Genomic DNA, 26,499 nt, shown 5'->3' with positions numbered 1-26,499 from the left:
AAAAATCACACTGACTTTATTAGAAAAAACACGTGAATTAATTATATATATTTTCCATTAAGTGTTGATGAACGCATATGATTAACTTGTGTTTAACTTTTTTTCATATTTGTTTGTTTATTGAAATCCAGATACAAGTAACAATACAAAGAATATTTTTAATTAACCATAACTGGCTATGTTAAAGTAAGAATAAAAAATATATTTGGACCAGCAGTTCAACAATGTTTTACTTTTTAAAAATAAATATGAAAACTGTTTATATTTATTTTGTAAAAACTCCTTAATTTTTCTTACAGGTAGATAAAAAAGAGCAAATTCACATGGTAAGTAATTGCCGAATAATTTAATTAATACCTTTTTACATGTAAAATTACCTTTTTTATCTTATGGATTCACCTATTATGCAATATTAAATATGTTTTTTCATACAAAATAAGCCTTGAAAAATTGTTGACACCCACCACAGTCTTCTGAAAACATGAATGTGCTACTGGCCACAAAAAGGTTGGGGACCACTGCTGTAGAGAGAGAACCTTACAGGGCTGCTTCTCTGCATCCATGGCAAACAAGGGAAAGACGACGAAGCTGCCACAGTGAAACCTGCAGGCTCGGGAACGGGCAAGGCTCCCGCAGGCCCTAGGGAGAAGAGCAGGTCTATGCCCCGGCCTGCCAGATCCACTCAGGGGAATGAATTTCAAAGGGCCTCTGTAGCGGGTTTGGGATGCCCCTTTGGAGAGCTCAGGAAATAAGTGAAGGCAACTTAGCAGAGTGTGGGAAGGGCGTTTGCTCTAGGGATCCTCTCCCTGACCAGGATACAGAAGGGGGAAATGCCCATAGCCAGGTGTTGGGCACTCAGGCAGGGGGCTTTCAGACCTCACTGCTTGGCTGGTACAGCGCCTGGCTCTGCTCTGCTCCAGGTGTCAGTCACACTGCATCCATTCCCTAGCATTTCCCAGGACGCTTCTTTGATCTGAAGCCTCATGTACCCTACTGGGGCAGCATCTGAGTAGAAAGTAAAGCCCCACAGCGACAGAAATGCGGGGGCTGGAGGTAGACAGGCCAGCGTGACAGAGTGATTTTAAGACTGTTTCCCATGTACTGAGCTGAAATGGTGCAGAGAATGAAAAGCAGCTAAGGGATGATTCTTGCATATTCCACCTCCAAATGGACACTTCCAGCAGAAACCCCACTGTACAACACGAGCCCTTCATGTATCACCCCCATCCAGACAGCAGTGTGCTGAGACAGTCGGCTCCACTGAGCTTCTACTGACGGTGCTCAGGGCCAGATACCAGGGACAGCAGGATCTGTGAAGGGGGTAGAACCCCAGTACTCCAGGTTTTAAAAAAATCACAGCCCCTGACCTGTGTGATGCCAGAAACTCTCCAGAACCCAGGGTACAGCAGGCCAGGATCTCTCACGTAACTTGTCAGGCCTCCTTTGCATTATGCTAGCATCATGGGTCCAACTGAAATCAATAACCCATTGTGCTAGGCGCCGCACAGACACCGTGTGACAGTCCCTGTCCTCAAGAGCATTTCTAAACAGACATGAGAAAAGGTGGGAACGGGAAACTGAGGCACAAGGTCTTGCACAAGGTCACCCAGCTGGGAAGCAGCAGAGCCAGGAATAAACCCCCAGTCCGAGATGCTGCCTCTCCATCACAAAGCAGCTGAGACAGGTACAGTGCCACTATTTGTCTGCTTTTCCAGATCACCTCAGGGGAGCAAAGGGTTCTAACTCAGAGCTGGATATGTGATAAACCTGGGTGACAGACAGCAAGGACCACATCCCCCACATAATCAGACCACGCCGCTTGTTGTTCAAAACTTTTATTGTCAGCAATAACAACAGGACATCAGTTTTGCTGGCCTGCTTCAGGTGCGTTCTGGTTGGCCTGTACCCCGGTGGGAGCATGGCAGCTGGCCCTGCAGGTTACGTTAGTCTTGGGCGACAGGCCAGGCTGGAGGCAGAGCACAAACTCTGTAGATTTGCTCCCAATTCTCTCTTAGGGGGTCAGTGTGAATGGCCAGTGCGGTGATCTGGGGGGGTGACCTGGGGAGTGCACACCATTCACCGAAGCAGAAAGCACATTTCTATCCACTTATAAATAGACTAAAAAACACACACGCACACCACAAACAGTCTCCTCCGAGAGGGCGAAGGTGGGAGCCTTGCACACTTCACATCACTCAGCCGACTTCCAGCCATTGTACCAACACCCCTGACTCTCCCACCAGCCCCTCCCAACCCATTCCCTTACCAGGGCCATAGAGTGCTGTATGGCACAGACACGGGACCTGCGCTCCCTCCTCCCACACGGGCTAGGGCCATGGACTCAGACCCTAGCATTTATTTCCCTCCTCTGCAGGGCCCATGTCACAGGGACCCTCCTATGGTCCTGGATGCAGCACACTGCGAAGTTCAGTGTTACTGGGGGTGCAGGCTGGGGTACATGTGCACCCACAGCAGCACCCTCAGCTCCTAGGCCAAACTCAGCACCACAGCGAACACATTTGGGATCACACGGATTGACCGCTCCTTGCAGCACAGTGCAGAGAAGCAGCTGTTTAGGCAGCCCCGAGAGTGCACTAAGTTGCTCCCAGCTGTTGGGAATGGGCATGCAGTCTACATACCAGGGGCTGGCATCACACATGTACATCCCAGCTGTTCCCAGAGTCCAAGCTCCCAATTCTGCCACCTGCTGCAGAGAACAAGCTGGGTGGGTGGGATTCAGGGCCAAGGAGATGCCAACCCTGAGCAACACAGCAGAGCACGCAGATGCCAGAAATGGGACGCCCATGCCCATCAGAACCAGGCTGGTGTGGTCACCTACAGCAGGACTGAAAGAAATATAGGCCATATGGCCTTGTAACCCACCAGTAGCTAGGACGCTGCGCCCGGGCTCTGCCCATTGCTCCAGGCAAAGACACGAGCAGGCGAGCAACTACATGGTGTGTGCACAGAGCTCGCAGACTGAGGGCATAATGGAGCCCAAAGCAATCTCCCTGGGCTTGAAGAGAACACCTGATTAAGGAATGACTCCCACACTTAACACAACCGTTTCTGAGGTGCAAGACTGCCGTCCTACACAGCCAGTGGGCCATCTGTTCCTGACTGGCCTCCCCAGAATGCCAGCAGCCACGGGGCAGACCCAGCTGGAGGGCTGGCAGGCCACGGGACCATTTGCTCAAGGCTGGGCGACTCATGGGAGGGACACAAAGCGGGGCACCAGCTAAAGGGGGCACGTGATCTCCCCCTATGACATCCCCCCATGCGAATCCTGCCCACCCCCACCCCATCCCATGTTACCGGGGGGAGTGGGCCCTGTCCTCCTGCTTGAGACTGGAACCGCAGCGGTGAAAGGAGCTGCTGTTAGATATGGATGATCTGGGACTGAGCTTGCCCCAGCCTACAGCGCAGCATGAGCCTGCACTGGCTGCACATCATCCAGGGCTTGCCGACGGGCTCGCTTGGAGAGGCTACCATGAACTGCGATGCCGGGTGCATACCAGTCATGCCCAGGAAGCCTCCATCCCATGGCTGGCAGGGGGCTGAGGGCCTGAGGGACAAGGAACCCCATGGGAGAGCTCAGGAGAGTCAGGCACATTGGGAGCAACTGGAGACACTTTCTACTTCTGTCTTTAACATCAAAGCTTATATTATATTATAAAATCCCGAGGGCGGGACCGCCCCACCCAGAATACAAACAGCAGGGAGCACAGCTCTGTGGCCAGCCAGGCTCAGGGCTGCTCCAGTGCACGGCTTGGCCGTCCTGGAGCTAAGCTACTTCTACAGAAGGGAGCTGAGGAAAGAGGGAGCAGTGTGAGTGGCCTGTGTCAGGCGGGCAGGCAGGAGGGAGGCAGCAAGCTCCTTAGGGCTGGTCCTTTGCTTCGGGGTCTTTATCGTAGATGTAACTTCCAACAGCTCCAGTGTTCACTCCTGCAACAGAGAAAGAGCCCCATGTAAGGGCAGGGCCAGGACAGCCAGGCAGGGTGCTGACCGCAGATACCTCCCCTTAGCCTGAGGGCTGCGCAGAGCCCCAGCCAAAACAGCCGTGGAGGCCGGGGACAAATGGATGGGGAAGGTCAGAAAAGGGAAGGAGGGTGAGTGGAAGGCCAAGAACCTGGCCATCCCTGCCTGGGATCCAGTAGTGCTCTCCCACATTAGGGAACCACGCCCCATTGCCAAGGTCTCACCGCTCCACGGGCTGGGAGCATAGGGAACCCAAGAGGGGAGCAGATAGTCAGGAAGGGCCAATGGAAAAGCGGGGGCTGAGCAGTAGGGGAAATATTTGCATAAGGGCCCTCACCAAGGAGCCAGAGGATCCTTGCCCAGCTGAGCCCTGTGCACCCCCTGGCCCTGGCCCCTAGAGGGAGCTAGGGGACTGTGCTCAATCTGTGTTCTGCTGGCTGGGTTCCAAAACACAGCAAGCCTCGGGTTTCATCCATGGACCCCACAACACTTCCCCTGTCCTGGGCAAAGGCTGTAGCGCAGTTAGCAAAGGGCTGCCCTCCGTCCTGGAGCCTCTGGGTGTACTGGATGTGTCAGGGCACCCTGATGTACCACCCCCCGCCCGGGCTATCTGCTCCGGGGCCCTACAAACCGATACGCGGCACGGCCAGCCGGGGGGATGGGAGAATATCCTGCAGAGGCAGCGTGCCCAGTCACTGCTGACAGGTGCCTCATGCCCCCGTCCCTCTCCCCACACTCCCACCTACCCCTCTCCTTAGGGATTCATTGAGGAAAACCCATTCCCCCACCCTCCATTCTGGCCTCTGGACACTTCCTGCCCTTCCTCCAGCAGCTCCGGTTCCGTGCAGCACACTCACCCTTTGGCCCAAAGAGGATCCCGTAGCAGGGCTTGTGGCAGTACGGCTGCTCGTCGTGCTGTGAGGGGGCAAAGCAAGACACACGTCAGTGCCACCCAACCCAAGAGGTGCAGAAGAACACGATGCAGATGGCCACTCACCCATGCCCTTCTCCGGGGCACAGCCCTGCCACGGCAGCGCATTGGGGGGGCTTCCCAGCATCCCACCCCAACTGCACGGGGCTCCTGGAGAGAGATCACTCAATTTGCATTGCCCTGAAGCTCCCCATGGGGCTGGATTGCTACTACAACCCTGGCCCCCCAACAGCTCCGCCAATGCCCCCAGGCCTGGGCTGATGTCTCCCTACTAGCCCAGCACTCGCTCTGCCCGCCTGCCCCTGGAACCCGCCCTCCATGGCACAGACAGTCCCTCATGCCTCGAGCACAGACTCCATCTCACTGATGTCCTGCGTCGCTTGGATCCACAGAGCCCTTTGTCCTGCGAGCGGTCCAGCTGCGCTGAGCAATGGGAACCTCCCCCGCATGTCCGCATTCGCCTTCCAGCAGCCAGGGCTGCCCCCAGCCAACAGCCCCAGCTTTCCATTTAAATCCAGTCTGTCCTCTGGTAAGCACGCCTGGGATTGCTGGAGCACGCAATGGCAGGAGAGGTGCTCAGCTCACAAATATGGGGAGTGCTCCCCAGCCCCGGGATGAGATTACGGGGTGCAGCTATTCCTGTGAGACCATCCCTGGGAGGGTGGTTCAGAATATCACGGGGCTCTGTCCTGCCCCTGCTGCAGCCGCTGCCACATGGCCATGCAGGCCGTGAGCACTGTCTACCCACTGCACACAGGTGTCTGTCCAACACAGGCCATGCCCTTTGTGCAGCCCTCCCCTCCAATCCTGCAGGGCCAGAAACACTGCCTGACTGCAGCATCCTCCCAGGAGAGAGGCCAAGGCCTTGGACCTGTCAGAGCAGGAGCAGTCGGGGGTGGAAAGGGCCTGCAGCGGTGGCTGGAGTCTGGATGCAGGCAGTGATTGGAGTCTGAAGCTCCCCATCTTCTCCAGCAACAATGGGGAGGCAGAGGTAAAAGCCTTCCGGCCACCAGAGGCCCAGGACTGCTCCCAGTAGCCCTGCACTCCACTCTCATCACACCTAGCGCATGGGAGACGCCGCGACAGATCAGCTCTGGGGGAAGAGACCCGCTACAGTACAGCTTTTATCCCTTTACACCGCACGAGCCCAGGCCTGGCTGCTGGCATACGGGATTCTGGCTACTGGCCTGGGTCTGTGACCTGGAACCCCCAAACCACCAGACAATTAGCCAGCCAGCGTGCGCTCAGATGACTGACTGTCTTAGGGGTCCGTGGCCACTGTGGTCCCTGGTGATCCCCAGGCGCGGGCAGTGAGCACCAAGGACTGGGGAGAGGTCACGGGCGGAAAAGCCATTGGCCAAGCTGGGAGAGAAGCAGGGGGCTGTGCCCAGCTGAGCAGCAGGTGTGTGAAGTGAGGTGGGAGGGTCAGATGGGATGCTAGCCAGGGGTGCAAGGATTCTGCTCCAGAGCTGAGGCCAGCTCCCACAACATATTCCTTCCTCTTGTCTGGGTGATCAGCTTTATCATGTGGGTCACACCAGGATCACAGCTGGGTGCAGCCCAACTCCAGACACTGCCCCCCAGGGTATGGGCCATCACTACTGCAAAGGCAGCAATCAGGAGAGGGGTAGGGGAATGAAATATTCAGTCCAGAGGTCTAACCCAATCCCTCGCTAGCCTGAACATGCACATGCACCAGTGTGAGTCTCCTGAGCAGGTGTGAGGGGAGGGAGGTGGTGGCAGCGAAAGCCTGCACCAGAGCACACATGGGGCAAACAGATCACAGCATGTGCTCAGTCCTTACCTCCGCGTGGCCGCCAGGGGTCAGAGTCTTGCCGCAGCGCTCGCAGCGCAGGCAGGGGCGGTGCCAGTCCTTCCCCAGAGAAGTCACCTTCTCAGCTGGAGCAGAGACAAGAAAGGACATATTCCAGTGGGAGCTCTTTATTCCCTGCCTTGGCGTGAACATGTCAGAGCCAGGGCTTCCACAGCATGAGCTCGCCCCCTGGCAGCAACCCACACAGCTACAGGCAGGCTGAGACCACCCCGATGGGGCGCCCAAGGGATTGTGGGTAATCTTGCAGATGTCCCAGTTGGCCACACTAGGGGAGCATTCACCTGAGAACTGCCCCCTTCTTAGCCATGGTGCAAGAGAGCCTCAGTGCTCACACACAGCTCCCACAGCTGCCAGGCTCTTACCCCCTAGCCCTGCTGCCCAAAGAGCCCGTGTCTAGGTCAAGCCAAGAGCACAGACACCAACTTTTTTCAGTGTCAGTGAGTGCTTGGGCCCCCCACCGGGCCAACCCCCACCCCAACCCCAAAGTCTCCCCCCCAACTCCGCCTCCTCTCTCAATCGCACCGTGTTCCCCCTCCTCCCCACTCCCTCCCAGGCTTGCTGTGCAAAACAGCTGTTCCGTGGCACAAGTGCTGGGAGGGAGGGGGAGAAGCAGGACCCGGCGGTGCGCTCAAGGGAGGAAGCGGAGGTGAGTTGGGGCGGGGGCGGGGCAGGGAGCTTCCAGCCCCGGAGCATCCATGGAGTCGGCGCCTACGGCCAAGAGGGAAACCTGCTGGCAGTAGTGTGACAGCTGGGCCAGACTGCTCTTGAACCAGGCCTCCAGTGGCAAGAGGCTGCACAACACCCACTCCATGGGCAGGCTTTGCTCTTGGAGAGCTGAGGTGTTGCCAGCATCCCATGAAACCTTTGCAAAGAACAGCTTAGGCCTTTACTGAAGGGTCTTTTCCTTCTCCCTTGAGGGAGTCAGCTGCACTCATACCCTGACATGCTGCTCTGCATGTTACTGAGCCTTAATGAAAGCTGCCTCCTACTCAACCACAGGAGCAGCAAAGGGGTAAAATCAGCCTCACCCAGTACTCTGTTCAGCCCTCGGAGGTGACAGCTCCAGCGCCTCCCAGGGACCATGTAAATATTCACCTGGGTAACAAAAGAGCCAGATTCCCTGTTGGCAGAATGTCACTGACTTCAGAGAATGTGGCCCAAACCTTTGTAACATTAGTGGGAGTCATGAGATGGCACTGTTACAAACAGCCTTACAAATTCTGCGTGGGTGACTGTATGAGCACATGTGTGTTGGAGACATGCCTATTGTTAGTTGTGGTGCAATTCCATTTAGAAGGTAAACATGTTACTACCTGTACAGTCTGTTCCTCTACCTAGAGCGCTGCATCAATTTAGCTAAAAATGTGATTTTAAACCAATTTAGACTCACCCACACCTAGCCTCCCAGATACCTGCTCCCCAAAGGAGCAGTCACATCCTCCAGGCCCCCCATATCAGCAGCTGAAACCCTCCTGCAGTGGAAGGGCTGCCTTATGGTTAAGGATCCCAAGTCTCAGTCCAGTGACTTGGGTTCTACTGCTGGAATGCGACCTTGGGCAGGTCACATAACCTCTCTGGGCCTCAGCTTCCCAGCAGTAAAACAGGGCTAGTAATCCTTTGTCAGCTATTTCCACCGACTCTAAGTGCTGTGCGGCAAGGCCTCTCTCTTCCTATGTGTATGTGCAGCACCTAGCCCTGATCTCTGATAGGAATGTCTCACAGTACAAACAAGTGACCCTGGGGCATAAGCAGAGAACACTAAGGGAGCCGGCCTGCCCCAGTCCTTACCGAAGTAGACTTTTTTGCCGCAGCGCGGGCACATGTTGGGCTCCCCGGTGAAGGTGGTGACACTGGAGGCTGAAAGACAAGAGAAGAGTTTCTTTAGCATCCTAAAGAAATCTGCTATGTGGACCCCCTACACATCCGAGTGCTACTGCACCACCCATGGGCCCTCTCTCCAGCTAAATTCAGAGCTCACCATCTCCAGCTGGCAATCAACAATGAACCATGCCTTTGAAAGGGGGCTTTCATTCGCTGCAGAATCAACAGGCTAAAGCTACCATTAAAGATCAGAGCCAGGCCAGATCTACACTATAAATGTACACGGGTGTAACTACGTCGCTCAGAGTTGTGAAAAACCCATACTCCAGGAGTGCTGCAATTATACCGACCCAACACCTGGTGTAAACAGTGCTATGTCAACTGCAAAGTTTCTCCCGTTGACAGAGCTATCGCCTCTCACGGAGGTGGATTAACTACGCTGATGGAAGACGTGCTCTCAATGGTGTAGTAGCATCTTCACTGCAGCGTTTTAAGTGTAGATCTGTCCCCAGTCTCTTTAATGAGTGTAGGGCCTGCATTAAACAGTGCCCTCCCTTCTGCCCTGCATCCTCCACCAGAGGAGATCACAGCCCATTGGCGCATGTCATTATTTGCTTTTGAAGGTGGGCTGGGAGAGGTAGCTCATCGATGACTGAGTGATGGCTCTGTTGCAAAGAAAATAGCATACGGTCATAGTTATTTCTGTTAAGCAGATTAGGTTGGGTGGAACATTAATATGGAGATAACGCCCTCAGGGTTAACAAGGCGGGGTTGCAGCATGGGAGATGCACAGCTAGCCTCTGTGTCTCTCCCCAGCATCCCTAGCTGTGCATCTCAGCAGCAGCCAGAGCAGATGAGCTCTCAGCAGGTCCATGAGCCAGCTCACTCTAAGGGGTTTCACTCAGAGCTGGTTTGATACTAGTCTGGACCTGGACAAGCTGATATAGTTCTGACAGCCCTGCTGTTACTATCCCATAGCGCCTTCTGAGCTACCCCCGAACACACTGCTTCTAGGAGCTTTGCCAGGAACTGTAGGGTAGGTACCCAAAGGGCACCACATCGGAAACAGCTTCCAACAGGGCTAGCACGGATGCAGGGCAGTCCTGCAAGGGCTCTTTCAGCAGCTCAGCAAGGCAGCGAGGACACACATGCTCCATGGGCTCAAGCCTGCTCAACCCCCTGCTATAGCACTGACCCAGCCCTTGGGGGTCATGTCAGCGGGAACATATGGGCTAGTCTCTGGAAAGAGCACCACCAGAGCACAATCAGGCTCACCGTACTATCATCCAGGCCATGGTGTGGACCCACATCTACCTGAATGCAGGCTGTAGCAGCTCCTATCTGGAGTAACACGGTCCTTCTGGAGCATCCCACAGTGACATGTGCACTGTGTGCTATGGACGCCCCCTAGTGGTCATTCCAATCAATACATGCAAAGCAGAGGGAGCACCCAGAATCACTTCAGTGCCCTCATTCCACTCACAGACGAGCTTCGCTGCCACTGCACTAAGTCCCTGGCCACACAGCAGCTAGTGGCACCAAGTGCAGGTCTGAACAAGGGCCATGAAGTCTTAACTACCGCCCCCACCCAGCCCTCCCTTGCCTCTTCTGCCCCCCTTGCCGGAGTTCCACGGTCAGCTGGCAGGGTTCTCACAGCAGAGCGCAGAGCCATGCTGGCTTTCCAGCCTCTTGCCCCCTTCGGTACTCACCTCTGCTGGGCCCCTTCGGTGGGCCACTCACTTTCTTCTCTTCTACCTTCGAAACATGCTCAATGGGCCCAGGAGCCGGCTGCTCTTCCATCTGAGGCTTCTCATAGATATAGGAGCCAGCTCCACCAATATTCACACCTGCAACGGGAGCATCAGTGTTTGTGGCTGTTGGATCCAAGACGCCCTTCTGGGCTTTTCTCCTCTCCCAAGACACAGGGCCGTTACCAAAGGCAAGCCTTGGCCAGCCTGCACTTCCAGCTCCAGCGGGAGCCGCCGGTCTCTCCAGTTCTCCTGCTCTGCTGGCACAGAGACACGTCCTCTCATTGCACCTTCCCGAGATGTGCAGCTAGGAAGGGGGCATGTCTGCAGCACACTACAAATGGCTTCCTGGCCCCTCTCCCATCCACGAGCTGGAGCTAGTCACCCACCACAGCTCTGCCCCACGTGGCTCTCTCCTGGGACTATTTTACCTCCTGGGAGGCAATGCTGTCTGAGCGACCAGCCCTTCCTGTGGTTTGCAGGGGATCTGTCGTGACTTCTCCCCTGAAACATCTAACCTCCAGTTCTGTGAAGAGCAAGTTCCACTGAACTCACTGCCAATCTGGAGCCGCTCAGTGTGGGGTTTGGGGCTGTGAAGTGCTGAGATGGTGGCTCTTTGGATTCCCCTGGAAGAATCCCTCACACAGTTGTCAGGGCCCGAAACTCTCCTGTTAAAACCTAGGATAGGACAAGTGCTCTGAATAGCTGCGTGAATCACTGCAGCCCTGAAAATGGGCAGCACTCATCCTTCTGCCTCTGGGCGTCCATTTCTCATAGGAAGGGGAGGCGGAATCATAGGAGGTCAGGAGGAATACGTACCTTTTGGTCCGAACAATGTTGCATAGCACGGCTTGTGGCAGAAGGGCTTCCCGTCATGCTAAGGGAGAGAGAGAAGGGGCATTAGGAATGGAGGTTAGCAGGGGCTTTTCCCCTGGCATCTCTAGTGCCAGACACCAAACCCCAGGACATACTAGCTGCCATACCAGGCATTACTGAGAGGCAGGAGCTTACATTCTTTAAGTGACTGTAAAATATACACAAAGAGACAAAAAGGGAATGAATTTGTAGACCAACATTGAGGAAGTCCTGTTGCACATACTAGTCAAACAGTTTATAGAGAGAGGAAGAGCATTCTGGGTAAGGGGAGGGAACTTCACAGCAAGAGGTACTGCACTCTCTCTCTCTTATGTACAACGTTCCTCACAAAAGACCCCCAGCCCTGCCCAAGAACGCCTCCCATTGCCCACCATTAGCTTCAGCTAGAGCAGGGGTGGGCAAACTACGGCCCACGGGCCACATCCAGCCTGCCAGTTGATTCAATCTGGCCCTCGAGCTCCTGCTGGGGAGCAGGGTCTGGGGCTTGTCCTGCTCCCCCGAGGAGCGGGGTTGGCGGCCACTCCACCCGTGCCTGCCTCAGCTCCGCACAGCTCCCGGAAGTAGTGGCATGTCCACTCCCCAGCTCCTATGTTTAGAGGCAGCCAGGGGGGCTCCATGCGCTGCCCCCACCCAAAGTGCTGCCCCCCACAACCCATTGACCGGGAACTGTGGCCAATGGGAGCTGCAGTGGCGGCACCTGTGGACAGGGCAGTGCGCTGAGTCACCGGGCCGCACCTCCATGTAGGACCCGGAGGGGGGACATGCCACTGCTTCCAGGAGCTGCTTAAGGTAAGCGCCAACCGCAGCCTGCACCCCTGAGCCCCCCCCAATGTCCCAACCCACTGCCCCAGCCCTGATCCCCCTCCCACCCCCCAAACCCTTTGATCCCAGACTGGAGCACCCTCCTGCACCCCAAACCACTCAGTCCCACCCAGAGCCCTCACCCCCCTGCACCCCAGCACCTTGCCCCAGCCCAGAGCCCCCTCCTACACCCTGAACTCCTCATTTCTGACCCCACCCCAGAGTCCGCATCACCAGTCAGAGCCCTCACTCCCTCCTGCACCCCAACCCCAATTTCGTGAGCATTCATGGCCTGCCATACTGTAACTCCTCACTTAACGTTGTAGTTCTGTTCCTGAAAAATGTGACTTTAAGCGAAACGATGTTAAGCAAATCCAATTTCCCTATAAGTTTTAAACAATTTAATACTGGTACACAGTGATGATGATTGTGAAGCTTGGTTGAGGTGGAGGAGTCAGAGGGTGGGATATTTCCCTTACTGCTAAGTGATGAACTAGCAATTGTCTGAGCCCTCAAGGGTTAAATCTCTCACTCTACAAGACAGCAGGAATGGAGGGAGGGGAGACATCACAGACAGACACACTGCTGCAAGCTCCCTCCATCCTGAGCCCTGGTGTGTCCCCCCTGCTCTATGGAAGATGGGGTAAGCGGGGTGCAGGAGCAGGGGATAGGGGGACACCTTGACATTAGCCCCCCTCTTCTTCCACACACCCCCCCACACAGCAAGCAGGAGTCTCGGGGAGCAGCTCCAAGGCAGAGGGCAGGAGCAGCACATGGCAGTGGGGGAGGGACAGCTGCAATTGCTAGCCTGCTGGGCAGCTGCTGCACAGGGAACTTAGGGGAGCGGGGAGATGATAGGGGGGCTGCCAGTCCACCCTGGTTCCAAGCCCCCACCCGCTAGCTGCAATGGGCTGCTTTTCCTGCAAGCAATAGACAAAGCAGGCGGCTGCCAAATGACATTAGAAGGGAGCATTGCACAACTTTAAACAAGCATGTTCCCTAATTGATCAGCAATGTAACAACAAAACAACGTTAACCGGGACGACTTTAAGTGAGGAGTTACTGTACAATTTCCATACCCAGATGTGGCCCTCTGGCCAAAAAGTTTGCCCACTCCTGATCTAGTAACACCAATAGCCTGCCGGCTTTCCTTACAGCACTATCTTGGGACTCAAGACACCCAGGTTCAATTCCTGTCCTCCCCAGACTCCCTGCAAGACCTTGGGCTAGTCACTTTGTGCCTTAGTTTCCCACCTGTACAATGGGATAACAGCACTGCCCTGCCCTGACCTGACCCACCGGGCGGTTGTGAGGTCTAACACATTGAAGACTGAGGTGCTCATATACTGTGATGATGGAGGGGACCTTGCACGGCCCTAGATAGATTTATCAGGTTTACATCCCCCTGTCTGCGGTGAGCATGTGATGGTCATCACACCAGGGGACTGAACCATAGAAATCAGAGCTGGAAGCATGAACGGCTACAGCGGGAGCTCAAGAACCAAGCCCCTGTCACTGAGGGCTGTTACAGACTAATATCCTGTGTGGATCAACACTGAGAGGCACCCATAACACAAACTCACCGCATAGATGGCTCAGCCCACCCCGCCCAGCCCCCCATGCTGGAATTGTGGAGTCCCCCTCCAGTGAATCAGAGACCGGCCACAAAGCACTAACTGAACCAAATGTAAGTGGGCTGTCACTGGCACCTTGTGCCCTCCTTCAGGTACCTCAGGGCTACACGTAACTGAATCCAGAGCCGAACAGAGCATCCATTTCAATAACTAACACTCTAAATACACAGCCCCGGGCATTCACTTCAGTGAATATTCTGGGGGTTTCATGTTTACATATCTCCCAAACTAATTCAATTACACCATAAAATAACCACATGAAAGAGAGGGCACACCAGAACCCATGTGCAGTTCAGCTCAACAGGCTCTCAGAGCTGAAACTCTGCAACATGACACATGGATCCGGTGACATAAGATTTTGCTTTTTAACGTATTTTGCAGGTTGGACTTCTCTTGTTTATATGCTTATTTTGGGGAATTATTTAATGTCTTGGGAGCCAAACTGCGTCATCCTGGCGAGACTGGACCATTTATTTTAAAGTGATTTCCATCTACTGTGGAGTTCAGATTGCATTATTACTATAATACTTTTAGACTTGGAGATGGGGAGTTTGTATATATAAACAGAGGTCAGATTTTCAAGCTTCGGTGCTTAAAGCGAGACACCTAAATCCATAGGGATCTGTATAACTAATTGGCCTGATTATCAGCAGTCAGAATGTCCATAGCTCCAGCTCTCTGTTTTGAATTTGGTCACCCTTTACTGTGCAGCCTGTGGAGCCGCAACATAGCTTCATTTTTTGGTGCTCATCTGTCTTAATTGATTTTTGGGTATTTTAATTTCCGATTGGTCAGTTTAGTCACACCATGGGATATTTTCCAAATGCATTTCTTTTGAAACAAACACAAAGAAAACCAATAAGAGATTCAGCTGAAAATTTCAAAGGTTAAAAAAAAAAAGTCCTGTTTGAAAACGTATGGAATGAAAACTCCTCCCAAAATCTCAGCAATTCCCAGTGATCTTGAAGGCAGAGTGGGGCCAGTCCATTTAAAACAAACAAACAAAAATATCCTCCAAGTTTATAAATACCTTTTCTGCAACATAGCGGCATGTGCAGGGGGTAAGGACTGGGATAAGGTATTATCAGCCTGCATTTGAGACCATGCATAACTCACTCATGCACGACACATCCATCCCGAATCATATCAATCATGCCACTCTCCCCCTGCTGCCCTCATTCCCCTCACCTCCATGCTGCACCCCAGTCTCACTAGCAAGGCAAAGAGAGAACATCCCCAGGAGGCCATGATACCATTCCCTCCTCGGGTCCCTCCCCTGGCACGGCTGCTATGGTGCTTGCCTCATCAGAGCCGTTATCTGCTCACATTATCAAACAGGGGCTGATTGCTTAGAGGAAAAGCAGTCTTCTCTCTGGACAGAGTGATAAGGAGCGAGCATTTTCCCCCCCTTATGTCACGCCCTTATCACGAGGACTGGTCCATGTGTGCTGCCATTGATTGGGGGGAGGTTGAGGGGGGACGGGCAGTGGCTGGGACAGCCAGCAGGCAGGAGATAATGTTATTCCAGCTCCCAGCAGCAGTTTCCCACCAGTCAGTGGGAAGCGAGTCAAAGAAAAGAGAAAGTATCTGTGGGCTCTGGCAGCTGGGTTCTGCAAGGGCTGGGATGCTGAGCACAAACCGCTCTGCACAGAACCAAAAAGGAAGTCAACTGGCCATGTGTCTGTCTCCTTGGTAAATCTGGAATGCATCCCCAGGGGCTGAATTCACTGCCTCCCATGCAGCACACTGGAAGGCCTGGGCCCATCCAGATGGGACACTGGAGAACCAAAGCACATGCCTCTGGAGTGAGTCACCAACAGAAGCGTTCTGCTCCTCCCAGGCACTGGGCACTCTCAGCCTTCTTGTCAGGGGCAGAGGTGCAAGACACTTTGCATGCCATGTTGCTTTGCTGGTTTAAACGCACTGAGATTTTGCACACATTTCACACCCCAAAAATTGTTCTATTTGCTGCAGCATGTTCATTACTCGGTTTCAGGACACGTCTGACTAGAAGTCAATGCAGCACCCCAGCTCTGCCAGCACTGCTCCGCACTCCCAACACACCTGCTTTTGACCTGCAGCACCCCCTGCTGTTTCATTCTGCTCTTTACCATCCCCCCTGTACTTCACTATCCCATTTCTAAGCCCCTCTTTCCACCCTCCCTCCCCCCCCCCCATCTTCTCACCAACACATCTCATGCTGAACTGCATCACTCCCTGCCATTCCAGACTTGGGCCCCACTAACAGCTCTGCCAGTCATCCTCAAGCCTCAGCTACCACATCCTCTCCTGCAGTGGTGCAAGAAGCTGTGATCGACCCCACCCAGCCCCAGGTGGCAGTGTAGGCGTGGCAGCGCCAGAAATGGGCAGGGTTTGCGCTAGGGAGCATGTCTGGACTGGAGCATTCTTCCGCCAATCCCAGGACCAGAGACTGAGACACAGATCAAGGACTCCACAGCCCCAAGCTTTGGTCACAGTGTATATAAGAGCAAAGATTAAAGTAACATAAAAAGACAGCCGCAAACATCCCCTGGGCTCTCTGTACCCCAAGCACTCCCCATCACCAACCAAATGTCACTGCTGACAGGACCTACGCCCCCATCCTCCCATTTCAGTGTTCGGATCAAGCTCCAAACAGCCAGGAACTTCCCCCAGAAACCAGGTGTCATAAACAGATAGTTAAGGGTTAAAGTCTGTTTTACCTGTAAAGGGTTAACATGTAGTACCTGGTGACCACCTGACCAGAGGACCAATCAGAGATAAGATTTTTTCAAATCTCTGTGGAGGGAAGCCTTTGTCTGTGTGAGAACTGTTCTTGAATCTAACAGAGGACAGTCATGTCTCCAAATTCTCCTGGAGTAGTTTCTGCTAATTAATAGTGAGTATTAATTAGAAAGGCGAATTAGTCTTATGATTTAATTTCTATATTTGCAATGGTGTGTTTGCTAAAGGAAATGCTTTATTCCTGTTTGCTGATATTGCTTTTACTGAGAAAAGGGGGAGAGGGGATTCTCTCCAGAGATTGATAAGGTTATACCCTATGAGTGTCCAGCTTGGGCTCATAGAGATTCTGTATTTTTCTTTTTATTCTTTAATAAATTCTTTTCTTTTCTTTGGACTTGGTTGATTCCTTCCCTTGGGGAAATTCAGGGGAAGGGGAGGGGGAAGTGGGCTGCTTCCCTGTGTGTGTGAGATTCAAGGAGTTGAATCAGGGGGGAGGGGGAAGGTTCCTCCTCTGTGAATTGATCTGTGTTCCCAAGGGGGGAAACAGGGGTGTCCCGGCCCACGGAATTGACCGGGTGGTGGCAGCCGAAGGGAAGACCTACCCTAGGATTTTGGGGTGGGGGAAGACATGCGGGTCCTCACTTTGAAACCGCCCAGTTTCAAGTGAGGGTAGACTCCTGACACCAGGATTCCTAGATCAGCCCGAGAGCAGGAGCAGCTGCTCTTGGGTCCCTCACTGCTTGGGGACTGTTATTCACTGGGCTCAGGCTGTCCTGCTTGAGGTCTGGCAGGGTCCTTGGTTTCTAAACAGAGGAGCACTCAGCAAAAGAGCAAGCAAGAGCAAAAGCAAGTGAGCAAGAGGTGGGCAGGAAGGACTTGTGCCAGCACACCACACTTTGGGACAACGCAAGCCACGCACAGGTCGCAGCACCACACCCCTGACAATGCGAGAGGGAAACGCCTGAGCTAGCCCAGGATCCTCCCTGATGTTGAGGGCATCCAATGATTACACCCCAGGTCACAACAGCAAAGCCCTGTCTGTCCTCCCCACAGAAGCCACAGCCCACGATGGCCCTGTCCGTCCTCCCCACAGAAGCCACAGCCCACGATGGCCCTGTCCGTCCTCCCCGCGGGAGCCCCGGCCCACGATGGCCCTGTCCGTCCTCCCCGCAGGAGCCCCGGCCCACAACTGGGATCAAGGACTCTCCTCTATGGGGCCTGCCTGGACAGCCCCACCTGTCGCTCCTCATTTCTATTCCACAGTGTTGTCACAGCCGGGATCCCCTCACCCCCAGGCGTAAGCAGGTGTGCCTCGGAGCCACCTTCTCCAGCGCTGCACTGGGTGCTCCAGGCTCGGAGCTGAGTGAAAGATACTCCAGTGTCCCCCATAATCACTTGCTTCCGGCTTCACTCTCCTGGCTGGGCAGGATGGGCCGGTTCCCAGAGAGCATCTTTCAGTTCAGAGCCCTTGAGGCCATGGCCTGTTCTGTCTGCACCCGCGCCACCTGCATTGGAGGGGCTGGGGGACGACGACAGAGCTTCACACCTCCTCCCCACCCTGCAGGAGCCACAGCCACCCCAGCATTTGTCTACGGTGCTCAGACCTGAAGACCCAGCAGGCTGCGCAGCAGCTGTCACATGCCAGGTTTCAGGCTCCCATTCCCCAGTGCCTGCTGCCCTGCACCATCAGGAAGAGACAGCGTTTCCCCATGGACGCTCCTCCCATCTAGGGTGACCATACGTCCCGGTTTGGCCAGGACAATCCCGTTTTAAGCCCTGTCCTGGCCGTCCCGACTTTTTTGGCAAACGTGGGCATTTGTCCCATTTGCTCTTGCCAACTTGATAAAAAAGTGTTTTGTCAAAAATTAGAGTGCGGAGGAACATATGGGGTGGCAAGCAGCGATGCCAGCCTCGCGCAGGGTCCAGGGAGGCAGGGCTCGGGCGGGCAGGCAGGGCTTGAGCAAGCAGCGACGCCAGTCCAGCGCGGGGAGGGGGGCTCGGGTGAGCAGCATGGGCCAGCCTTGTGCGGGGGGGCGCGTTCAGGTTAGCCCCATGTGGTGTTCCGTTTTCCCTTTGGGAAATATGGTCAGATATGGTCACCCTACCCCCAACTGCAGCCTGAGGAAGCAATGCCACACAGCAGCGGCCTTTGCACACATGGGACTATGCTAGCTCACTGCTGCCCAGGGGGGCCTGGAAGTCCCTAGTCCAGGGGTCGGCAACCTTTCAGCAGTGGTGTGCCAAGTCTTAATTTTTCACTCTGATTTAAGGTTTCCCGTGCCATGCCAGTAATACATTTTAACGTTTTTAGAAGGTCTCTTTCTATAAGTCTATAATATATAACTAAACTATTGTCGTATGTAAAGTAAATAACGTTTTAAAAATGTTTAAGAAGCTTCATTTAAAATTAAACTAAAATGCAGAGCCCCCCGGACCAGTGGCCAGGACCCAGTGTGAGTGCCACTGAAAATTAGCTCGGGTGCCGCCTTTGGCACGCGTGCCATAGGTTGCCTACCCCTGCCCTAGTCCAAGGAATATTAACTATGGAGTTATTGCACCTTCCTCTGTGGTATCTAGTGCTGGCCTCTGCCAGAGACAGGAGCCTGGGTTGGATTGACCTCGAGTCTGACCCAGTCGGCCATTCCTACTGTTCCGATAGCCTGCCCCACCCCAGGGCTCGCACATGGCAGTGGGAGAGGAGAAGTGGGCCTATCAGGCCCTAGGATGGGCCAATGCAGCTTGCCAGCCTACCATGACTGGCACTATCTTGGCTGGCCAGCAAGCCCTTTAGGTGGCCCGTCAGCTGCAGCATACATAGCCCAGGACAGGACACCGTCTGCAGTAACACCAAGAGGGACAGCCCTGAGAGCAGAGACCAGACCAGCTTCCAGGGACACAGATCCCCAATTTATACAAAACAGTCTATTCTCATGCAGACCATGGCTGGATTCTCAGCACTCTGGTAAAGTCCTGGCAAATTAGTCCCTGGATCAAGGACACCTGCAGCTCAGCCCCCATGTGCTTTGGCCAGACTTCACTGACTGTGTAAGCCCAAGCACAAAGCTATACCTGGCCTTGGAGAGAGAAAGACCTCCCCCACTTTGAGCAAGATGGCACAAACTCTCCCCTTTCCTCCCCTCCGGGTGAAGACTGTGTAACCCCCAAAGAGATTACATAGATTCCTGGAGCTCTGTCTGCTGGCAGCTCAGGGAGGAGGAGCCAAGGCAAACTCAGAGTCTGCCCAGCAACCAATAGGGAGTGGAGATGCCCCTCCCAGGGAGTTGAGGAGAGGGAGAAGCCATTTTTGAGGAGAGGCTGGAGCCAGCCAGGGCAAAGGCCAAACTGGCTGTGTGGGGAGCTGGTGAGTCCCAGGCCTGCAAGCAGGGTTCCCCCTGAGAACTGGCCTCTAGGGACCTGACACCAGATTCCCCAGCTGGGTTTTCCTTCCTCACGGATGATTCCCAATTGTTATGTTGCTGAGAAATTTCCCCAGCCAGGCTGGGTTCGCCTCCAGCTCCCCTGGTGAGACCAGTCCCCACATGGTCAGCGCTGCTAGTCCAGGGCTGATTCCTGCCTGAGGAGGATCCCTGCCAGCGGACAGCAGCCCCTGAAATCGTCCAGCGTCATCCTCAACCCTGAAGATCATTTGTGGAGTTCGTGAGTGCCTTGTCTTTAGTTAGTTAGTCAGGGTATTTGTTTTGGGGACCCTCTACTCCCTGAACTGTGTCCTCAAGCCAGGGAGTGAGGGTTTGAGGATTTTATAATTTACCGCTTATTACACCTGTGGAGGGATTCACCACCTCCTCCCACTTGTGGGTCTTTTGGGCTGTACTGAACCCAGTCAGCCACACTGCTACACCTCTGCAGAGAATTGTATAGGTCATCAAGGGCCCCAGCAAAGTACGCGTACCAACAGGACACTAGTTTTGCATTTGTTACATCCAGACATGGGTATTTTAAGTGTGGGCACCGGTGACCCTAAACATAGTGTTTCCCCTATTATGTTGTATTTGTTGCCTGTTTAATATAATTGTTGTGTTGAATATATTTTTATGTGTTGTGTTATCTCTTGGAAGTCTCCAACTATCTGGCAAATAAGTGGGGATTCCTCTGTAGTTAGGATTTTCCGCCCAAGCTGCCCTGGTGACCCTGCCAGGAAGGAGCGAGGGGGGTGGAGGCACCGCCAACTAATTTCATAACCAAAAAAAAAAAGAACAAAGATTCACCCTACTGAGTGGGTGGCGGGATCCAAAAGAACCCAGACCTGTCCATCAGAACATGTAAGCGGATTGCCATTAAAGGAGGTAATCAGGTGGAGAGGGGCGCTACAACTGGAGGGCACTGGGAAAAGGAAGCCTTCCTGTTCCAGGCATGCCGTCTCTGCCATTGCCGTGGGCTGAGGCAGCAGTTTGCCATTCATGGAAGCAGCTAAAGCCTCCTCCTACCATTTTTATTCTGACACTGGCTTCAGCTGGATTTAGCAGAGACATTTGAGAAGGCTGCTTTCTGCTAAGCTCTGCCAGGTCCCCATCAGGGACTCCCCAGGCTTCCGTGAGCACCTCTGGACATGGACACGGCACACTCTGTTCCCAGCAGCTCCCCCCACACCAGCTTTCCAGGATGGAAATACAGGCCAAGAGGAACCACTTTCCGACTCGAGCAGCAGAGCATGGAAATCTGACAGATCTTAAAACAGCTACAAACAGGTAAAGTGTCATGTGAATTCAGTCTTAATACAAAACAGAATGCCATAAATCTGTCTCCAAGACATAGAACAGCTTGACATAGACCCACGCGCCACTCTTCTCATCTGCCTGCAGTAGTTGCCACTGCAGCATAAGGACTGTAACAACAGCAGATGCTGAAGCACAGAGGCAGAAGCAATAATCACAGTACAGTTCTCTTGGCCTGGGTTCTGTTAAAAACACAAGGAAGAAGCCAATGAGCCAAACCCACTGAGACAGAAATGGGATTGTCAGCCGTCGGGGAGGGGCTCGCAAGCTGCGAGAAGGGAAAACTGAGCAGAAAGACACAAGCTTTGCAACAAACCACTGGCCCTTTACCCTAGTACAAGCTCATGGGAAGATAGAGAGGAAAACCGGCACCATCCTGAACTCAGAGACTTCTCTTAGATAGTTCTTCATTGCAAAGCATCTCTGTGCTGCTTGGTTAACAAACAAACGGGACCAGATGGGAAAGCATGTGAGCAGAGCAGTGGGAGCAAGGGTGATCCTGACAACAGACAGCTCCCAGTGGCAGAGCTCAGCCTAGTCTGTTACCCAGAGGTCCAGCTCCTCAAGGGCAGAAGGCTACGCTAGAGCTACAAAGGTCGAGTGTCTAGCACCAGTTACGTGCACTGCATGGTGGATTTTCAAACATGCCTCAGTGACTTGCAATAGAGCTTGTGCTGCTAAGCCACTTCTGAAGATTCTTCCATACATCCGCATCTCCCATGACAAGCAGGGGCAAGATCAAGCAAACCTCGCCTAAAAATGAGGAGGAGGCTTTGGGTCCATGAGCAGGGAAGAGGGCATAATGCAGCAGAAAAGGCCTGGCAGAACCACTGAGCCTCACATGAGTTCCCTACCCTAACCAGCTGCTGCCTCCAACAGAAATCATACAGCACACGCTAAAAGGGCACTAGGACTACAGGAGCTTAAGGGAACACCAGGTGGCTGGCTGAGAGCACACTGCTGGAAAGGCTTGTGTGTGATAAACTTCAGTGTGCTTTGTATTAACAAATCAGAGAGCAGAGTAAGCATTCAGGTATCTCCCTGGGTCACCTTTATTGCCCTGAACAGAGGAACAGACTTCTGAGAAACTAACAGAGGCCCAATCCTACTCCCCCTGCAATCACTGGGAGTTTGGCTGTTTACTCTGCGGAAGCAGCACCAAAGGACATACCAAGGGCTGAGAAACTAGCCCAAGGGTCCACAGCGACAGGCTAAGGCCGTCCTACCCAGATGCATTGCACAGATGGGCAGTTTTCTATTCCAGTTGTCTTGTTAAATGTGTAACTTATTACTACTTAAATTCTTAAATACATACCAGAGATACACAGGAAGTGAAAGTGGCCCAGCCAACGTTACCATGACAACCTTTATTCTTTTAATTGCCGTTTTTTTGGCAATTTCAAAAAAAAAAAAAAAGGAAAACTGGTTTTAATTTCTCTTCTGTTTTTGCTTTTTAAAAAAGACCCAAACAGAAATTGCCTCTGCTTAGTAGCTTCAGTTCAGATGGGATTGTCTATGCTCTTAGAACTTGTTCAGTTTTAAGTCCCCCCTCAATCTTAGGAAAGATGCCAAGCCTCAGGACAAAGTGTGACGAGCTTCAACTCTTCACCGTTTAAGTTATCTGCAGGAGAAATACCTAGTGGTCAGGCTAAAGGAGACCAGATTTCAGGGGTGCTGGAACAATTTGTTTAGGGAGGTGCTGAGAGTCATTGAACTGTAAACCACTTTAAGCCAAGGAGTGCAGCAGCACTCCCAGCACCCTTAGTTCCAGCACCTATGCCAGATTTATCACTCTGTTATAGCAACTGCAATGGCTGACTGAACTATGCTCCCGTTTCCCAGTGGAGCTCTCCTTTCGGCTGAGATCAAGCATGGGAAGGAGGGGAAAACGGGGATTACAACAGAAATGGTTCCGTTCTGCAACTTTAACTGGAGTGTTCGCTACCATATCAGCAGCATCAGGGTCCAGAAGACTCACAACAGAGTCCACTTTTACCAGACATCCAGCCCAGGTTCCAGAACCAAGAGATTCAGACAAGCAGTACAAAACCACCAAGCCTTCTCGGGAGTTCCATCTCTGCAGCTACCCAGCACAGGTAGGCTGTATGTCCCTAGAGGGGAGAATCTGCAGCGTGGCATATAGAAACACATCTGCTCCTCTAGGGCCTCCAGTCGACCCCTCCCCATTATGTCATGCCTATGGGTAACCACCCACTCACAGCTCCATTTACCCAACGTCTCTATTCAGACCTTCATCCCCCAACAGCCCTCAGAACTATATTCCATAAATTCCCCTGCTCACTGGGGTTCCTAAAGGGCTTCTGAAGGGAGTGGAGTCCAAGTGAGAGTTAAACAAGACCATCCTAGCACTGCGCAAAGTCCTTTCCCAAAGTTCAGCAGGGCCTCGGTTCTTATGTTTCTCCAAATATTTACATTTGAAAATGAATTCAGATTTTTGTATCCATTAATAGCTGTATGGAGCTGCATCTCCAACTCCTGCCTCGCCTGCACCCATCTCTGAGAGCTTGGGTAACCCACTCCTTTTCATTTTAACTGGGTGAGGACTCTGCAGACAGGGTTTTCTTTATCATGGCTGGGTGGAGTGCTTTGGAAAGGCTGCGTTTGAACCTGCCTAGCTCAGAGCCAGCACTGCTTGTCTTGGATTTGCCCGAGGCATCTTCCCAAATGCTGATTTGAGTTTGGTGATTGTGCTATCTTCCTTCCCCTCCCCAGCACCTCTCTCACCTTGCACACATGGCAGAACTGGCAACATTTAGCCTAGTGAAAACACCTGGGTGATGACTCAGCTAGCACTAGGAGCACCCTAGTGTGATGGAAAAGTAAAGGGCTACAAGAGCTTCCCGCTTTCCCAAACATCCCAAGATCCAGGACCCTCTGAATTAGCAGAGCACCGTGAGGCCTTTACACTGAACTCAATGGCATTTCTCTGTCTGTCTGCAACACGATAACTTTTGAAAATCTCATCCGGGTTGTTCCAAAATTTCAGGGAATGTTTGAGGTATCAGTGGGCAGAATCCTACCAATTTTCACCAAAACTATAAAACCGGAAGAACCTGTTTTCCACCAACCTAACTTAGGGCTTGGCTACACTTGCAAGTTGCAGCGCTGGTAGAGGCTTTCCAGCGCTGCAATTAGTAACCGTCCACGCCTGCAAGGCACATCCAGCGCTGCAACTCCCTGGCTGCAGCGCTGGCTGTACACCTGGCCAGGTTGGGGTGTAGCGATTGCAGCGCTGGTGATCCAGCGCTGCTCATCAAGTGTGGACACACACCAGCGCTTTTATTGGCCTCCAGGGAATAAGAGATATCCCAGAATGCTTTTAACTAAATTACTCTCTTTGTTTTGTTATGCAGCCTCTCTTTGTTTTGTTGTGAACTCCGATCGGAGCTCCGTTGAACTGCTTATCTAAAAAACAAACACTGATCACAGCAAACAGGAGCTATCTGTACCTGGCTGTGAACGATCAAATGAGAGGCAAGCAGTTTGCTTGACAGAGAAACAGCGTTGGATGCAGGCTGTTTGCAATTAAGACTAAGGGTTCGCGAACATTTTGTGATTTTTAAATCCAGGAAGCTAACACACAGTGTTGGCTCCAAAAATCCACTCTCTCTATCTTCCCCGCTCCCTGTCACAGTACACCACCCTCCACCCCCCCTCTTTTGAAAAGCACGTTGTTGCCACTTGAATGCTGGGATAGCTGCCCATAATGCAGCACTCCCAACAGCGCTGTAAATGCTGCAAATGTGGCCACACACCAGCGCTGGTAGCTGTGAGTGTGGCCACACACCAGCGCTGGCCCTGCACAGCTGCACGACCAGCGCTGTAACTCCCAGCGCTGCAACTTTCAAGTGTAGCCAAGCCCTTATAATTCTACAGGTTGAGATACAGGAGCGAGGCAGTAACCTCCAGGTCAGGGCACCAGAGAGCCATCTCCGCCCGCAGCACCACACGGGCACTTTGTGGGCCTGGTTTGAGTGAAGATGAGGCTGCTACAAGCCCCTCACTCCCTACCCCGCCACCCGCAAACCAGGTCTCCTAGCTGGGCAGTGCACCCACGGGGGGTGGGGAGGGGGAGGAGGTGGCTGAGTGTCCAGCTCTGCCTACATAATCAATAAAGCATGCAACCCTCTAGTATATTATTACATTCAGTTCTTGGCTACTGGGATGAGACCCACTTATTGGGGTAATAGCCTCACCCTGGCGGGCTCCCTAGCCATCCCAGCAGAAGCAACAGCATCTGGTGACTCTTCATCATCTCAACCTTGAGATGCGCTCACATGCTACTGGGACGTTTTCCCCCCGACCCACAGTGGGGCAAATGCATAACTGATGCTCTAATGTTGCTCTTACCTCAGCATGGCCCCCGGGGGTCAGGGTCTTGTTGCAGCGCTCGCACTTCAAACAGAACTTGTGCCAGTCCTTGCCTAAAGAGGTCACTTTCTCGGCTGCATGAAAGACAAGAGAAAAAGCAGGGTGAGCCAGCTTGGCTGGAGAGAGAAGGCAAAAAGCAAACATCTGCAGAACAGGGCCTGGCAGCCTCACTCCGAACTAGAGGGCCAGGATTCAGGTACGGTGGAGTCTGCATCTAATGGCAACTACTGCTCTTAGCAAACATTACTAAACATACTAATTTTGTCTGCAGCACAAATTAATCACCTTGCTTCTCTTCTCTCCTGTAATATGACATATTAGGGAAGCCTCACCTATCAGGGAAAGTTAAAGGACGAGACTGTGGAGGAAAAATTCATTGTCTGACTTTCACTCCAAAAGACCCCACAGCTCTCTACCAACTAGACAGAGGCACAGGAATCACTTGGCTCACTAACGAAATGCAGCCACCTCCAAGGTGGAAGACAGCAGTGGTTAAACTGCTCAGAGTGACACTTCCCCATACCGTAAGGTCAGGAAGTGCAGAAGGATCCCCTGTTTGATGGAAAACTGCAGGGGCAAATTTAGGTCGGCAGAATTGTTACTCTGCAAGTATAAATGGTGCTTTACAAAAAACACACAAAAACAAAAGCTCTGCCGGACGAAGTCTACACTCTAAGCAGACTACAGTTCCCTGGAGCTAGTTCAGCCAAGACTCTGGAGTCAACCTAAGGTGACCAGGGCCAGCTCCAGGCACCAGCAAAGGAAGCAGGTGCCTGGGGCGGCACTCCATCTGTTATTGGGGCAACACATCCGGGACTTTGGCGGCAGGTCCTTCACTCCCTCTCTTCCTCTTCAGTGGCACTTCAGCAGCAGCTCAATCAGGTTTTTCTTTTTTTCTTTTTTTTTTTTTTCTTATAGACTCATAGACTTTAAGGTCAGAAGGGACCATTATGATCATCTAGTCTGACCTCCTGCACAATGCAGGACACAGAATCTCACCCATCCACTTCTATAACAATCCCCTAGC

General features: G+C 52.9%; 1 protein-coding gene and 1 long non-coding RNA gene across 4 annotated transcripts in view; one reads left to right on the top strand and one right to left on the bottom strand.

The window, feature by feature from the left end:
* Positions 1 to 431: 431 nt before the first annotated feature.
* Positions 432 to 26,499, bottom strand: part of CRIP2 (cysteine rich protein 2) — a 69,495-nt gene continuing 43,427 nt past the window's right edge. For 2 of the 3 annotated variants that reach the window (XM_045026307.1, XM_045026308.1), the window contains exons 2-8: positions 25,452 to 25,546; positions 11,132 to 11,189; positions 10,274 to 10,411; positions 8,532 to 8,600; positions 6,714 to 6,808; positions 4,836 to 4,893; positions 432 to 3,945 (exon numbers count right to left, since the gene is read on the bottom strand). In XM_045026307.1, the coding sequence (XP_044882242.1) occupies positions 3,878 to 3,945; positions 4,836 to 4,893; positions 6,714 to 6,808; positions 8,532 to 8,600; positions 10,274 to 10,411; positions 11,132 to 11,189; positions 25,452 to 25,546 (581 nt within the window). In that variant the 3' untranslated portion in view covers positions 432 to 3,877. The remainder of the gene's footprint in view (positions 3,946 to 4,835; positions 4,894 to 6,713; positions 6,809 to 8,531; positions 8,601 to 10,273; positions 10,412 to 11,131; positions 11,190 to 25,451; positions 25,547 to 26,499) is intronic. The other variant, XM_045026306.1, reaches the window with a different exon arrangement.
* The window catches only part of LOC123375437, a 37,221-nt gene continuing 33,409 nt past the window's right edge, over positions 22,688 to 26,499 (top strand). The window contains exon 1 of the long non-coding RNA XR_006581450.1: positions 22,688 to 23,176. This is a non-coding gene — a long non-coding RNA (uncharacterized LOC123375437). The remainder of the gene's footprint in view (positions 23,177 to 26,499) is intronic.

Source organism: Mauremys mutica, chromosome 8 (assembly GCF_020497125.1).
Source record: "Mauremys mutica isolate MM-2020 ecotype Southern chromosome 8, ASM2049712v1, whole genome shotgun sequence".
Classification (NCBI taxonomy): Eukaryota; Metazoa; Chordata; order Testudines; family Geoemydidae; genus Mauremys; species Mauremys mutica.
This window is presented reverse-complemented; position numbering and strand designations above follow the sequence as displayed.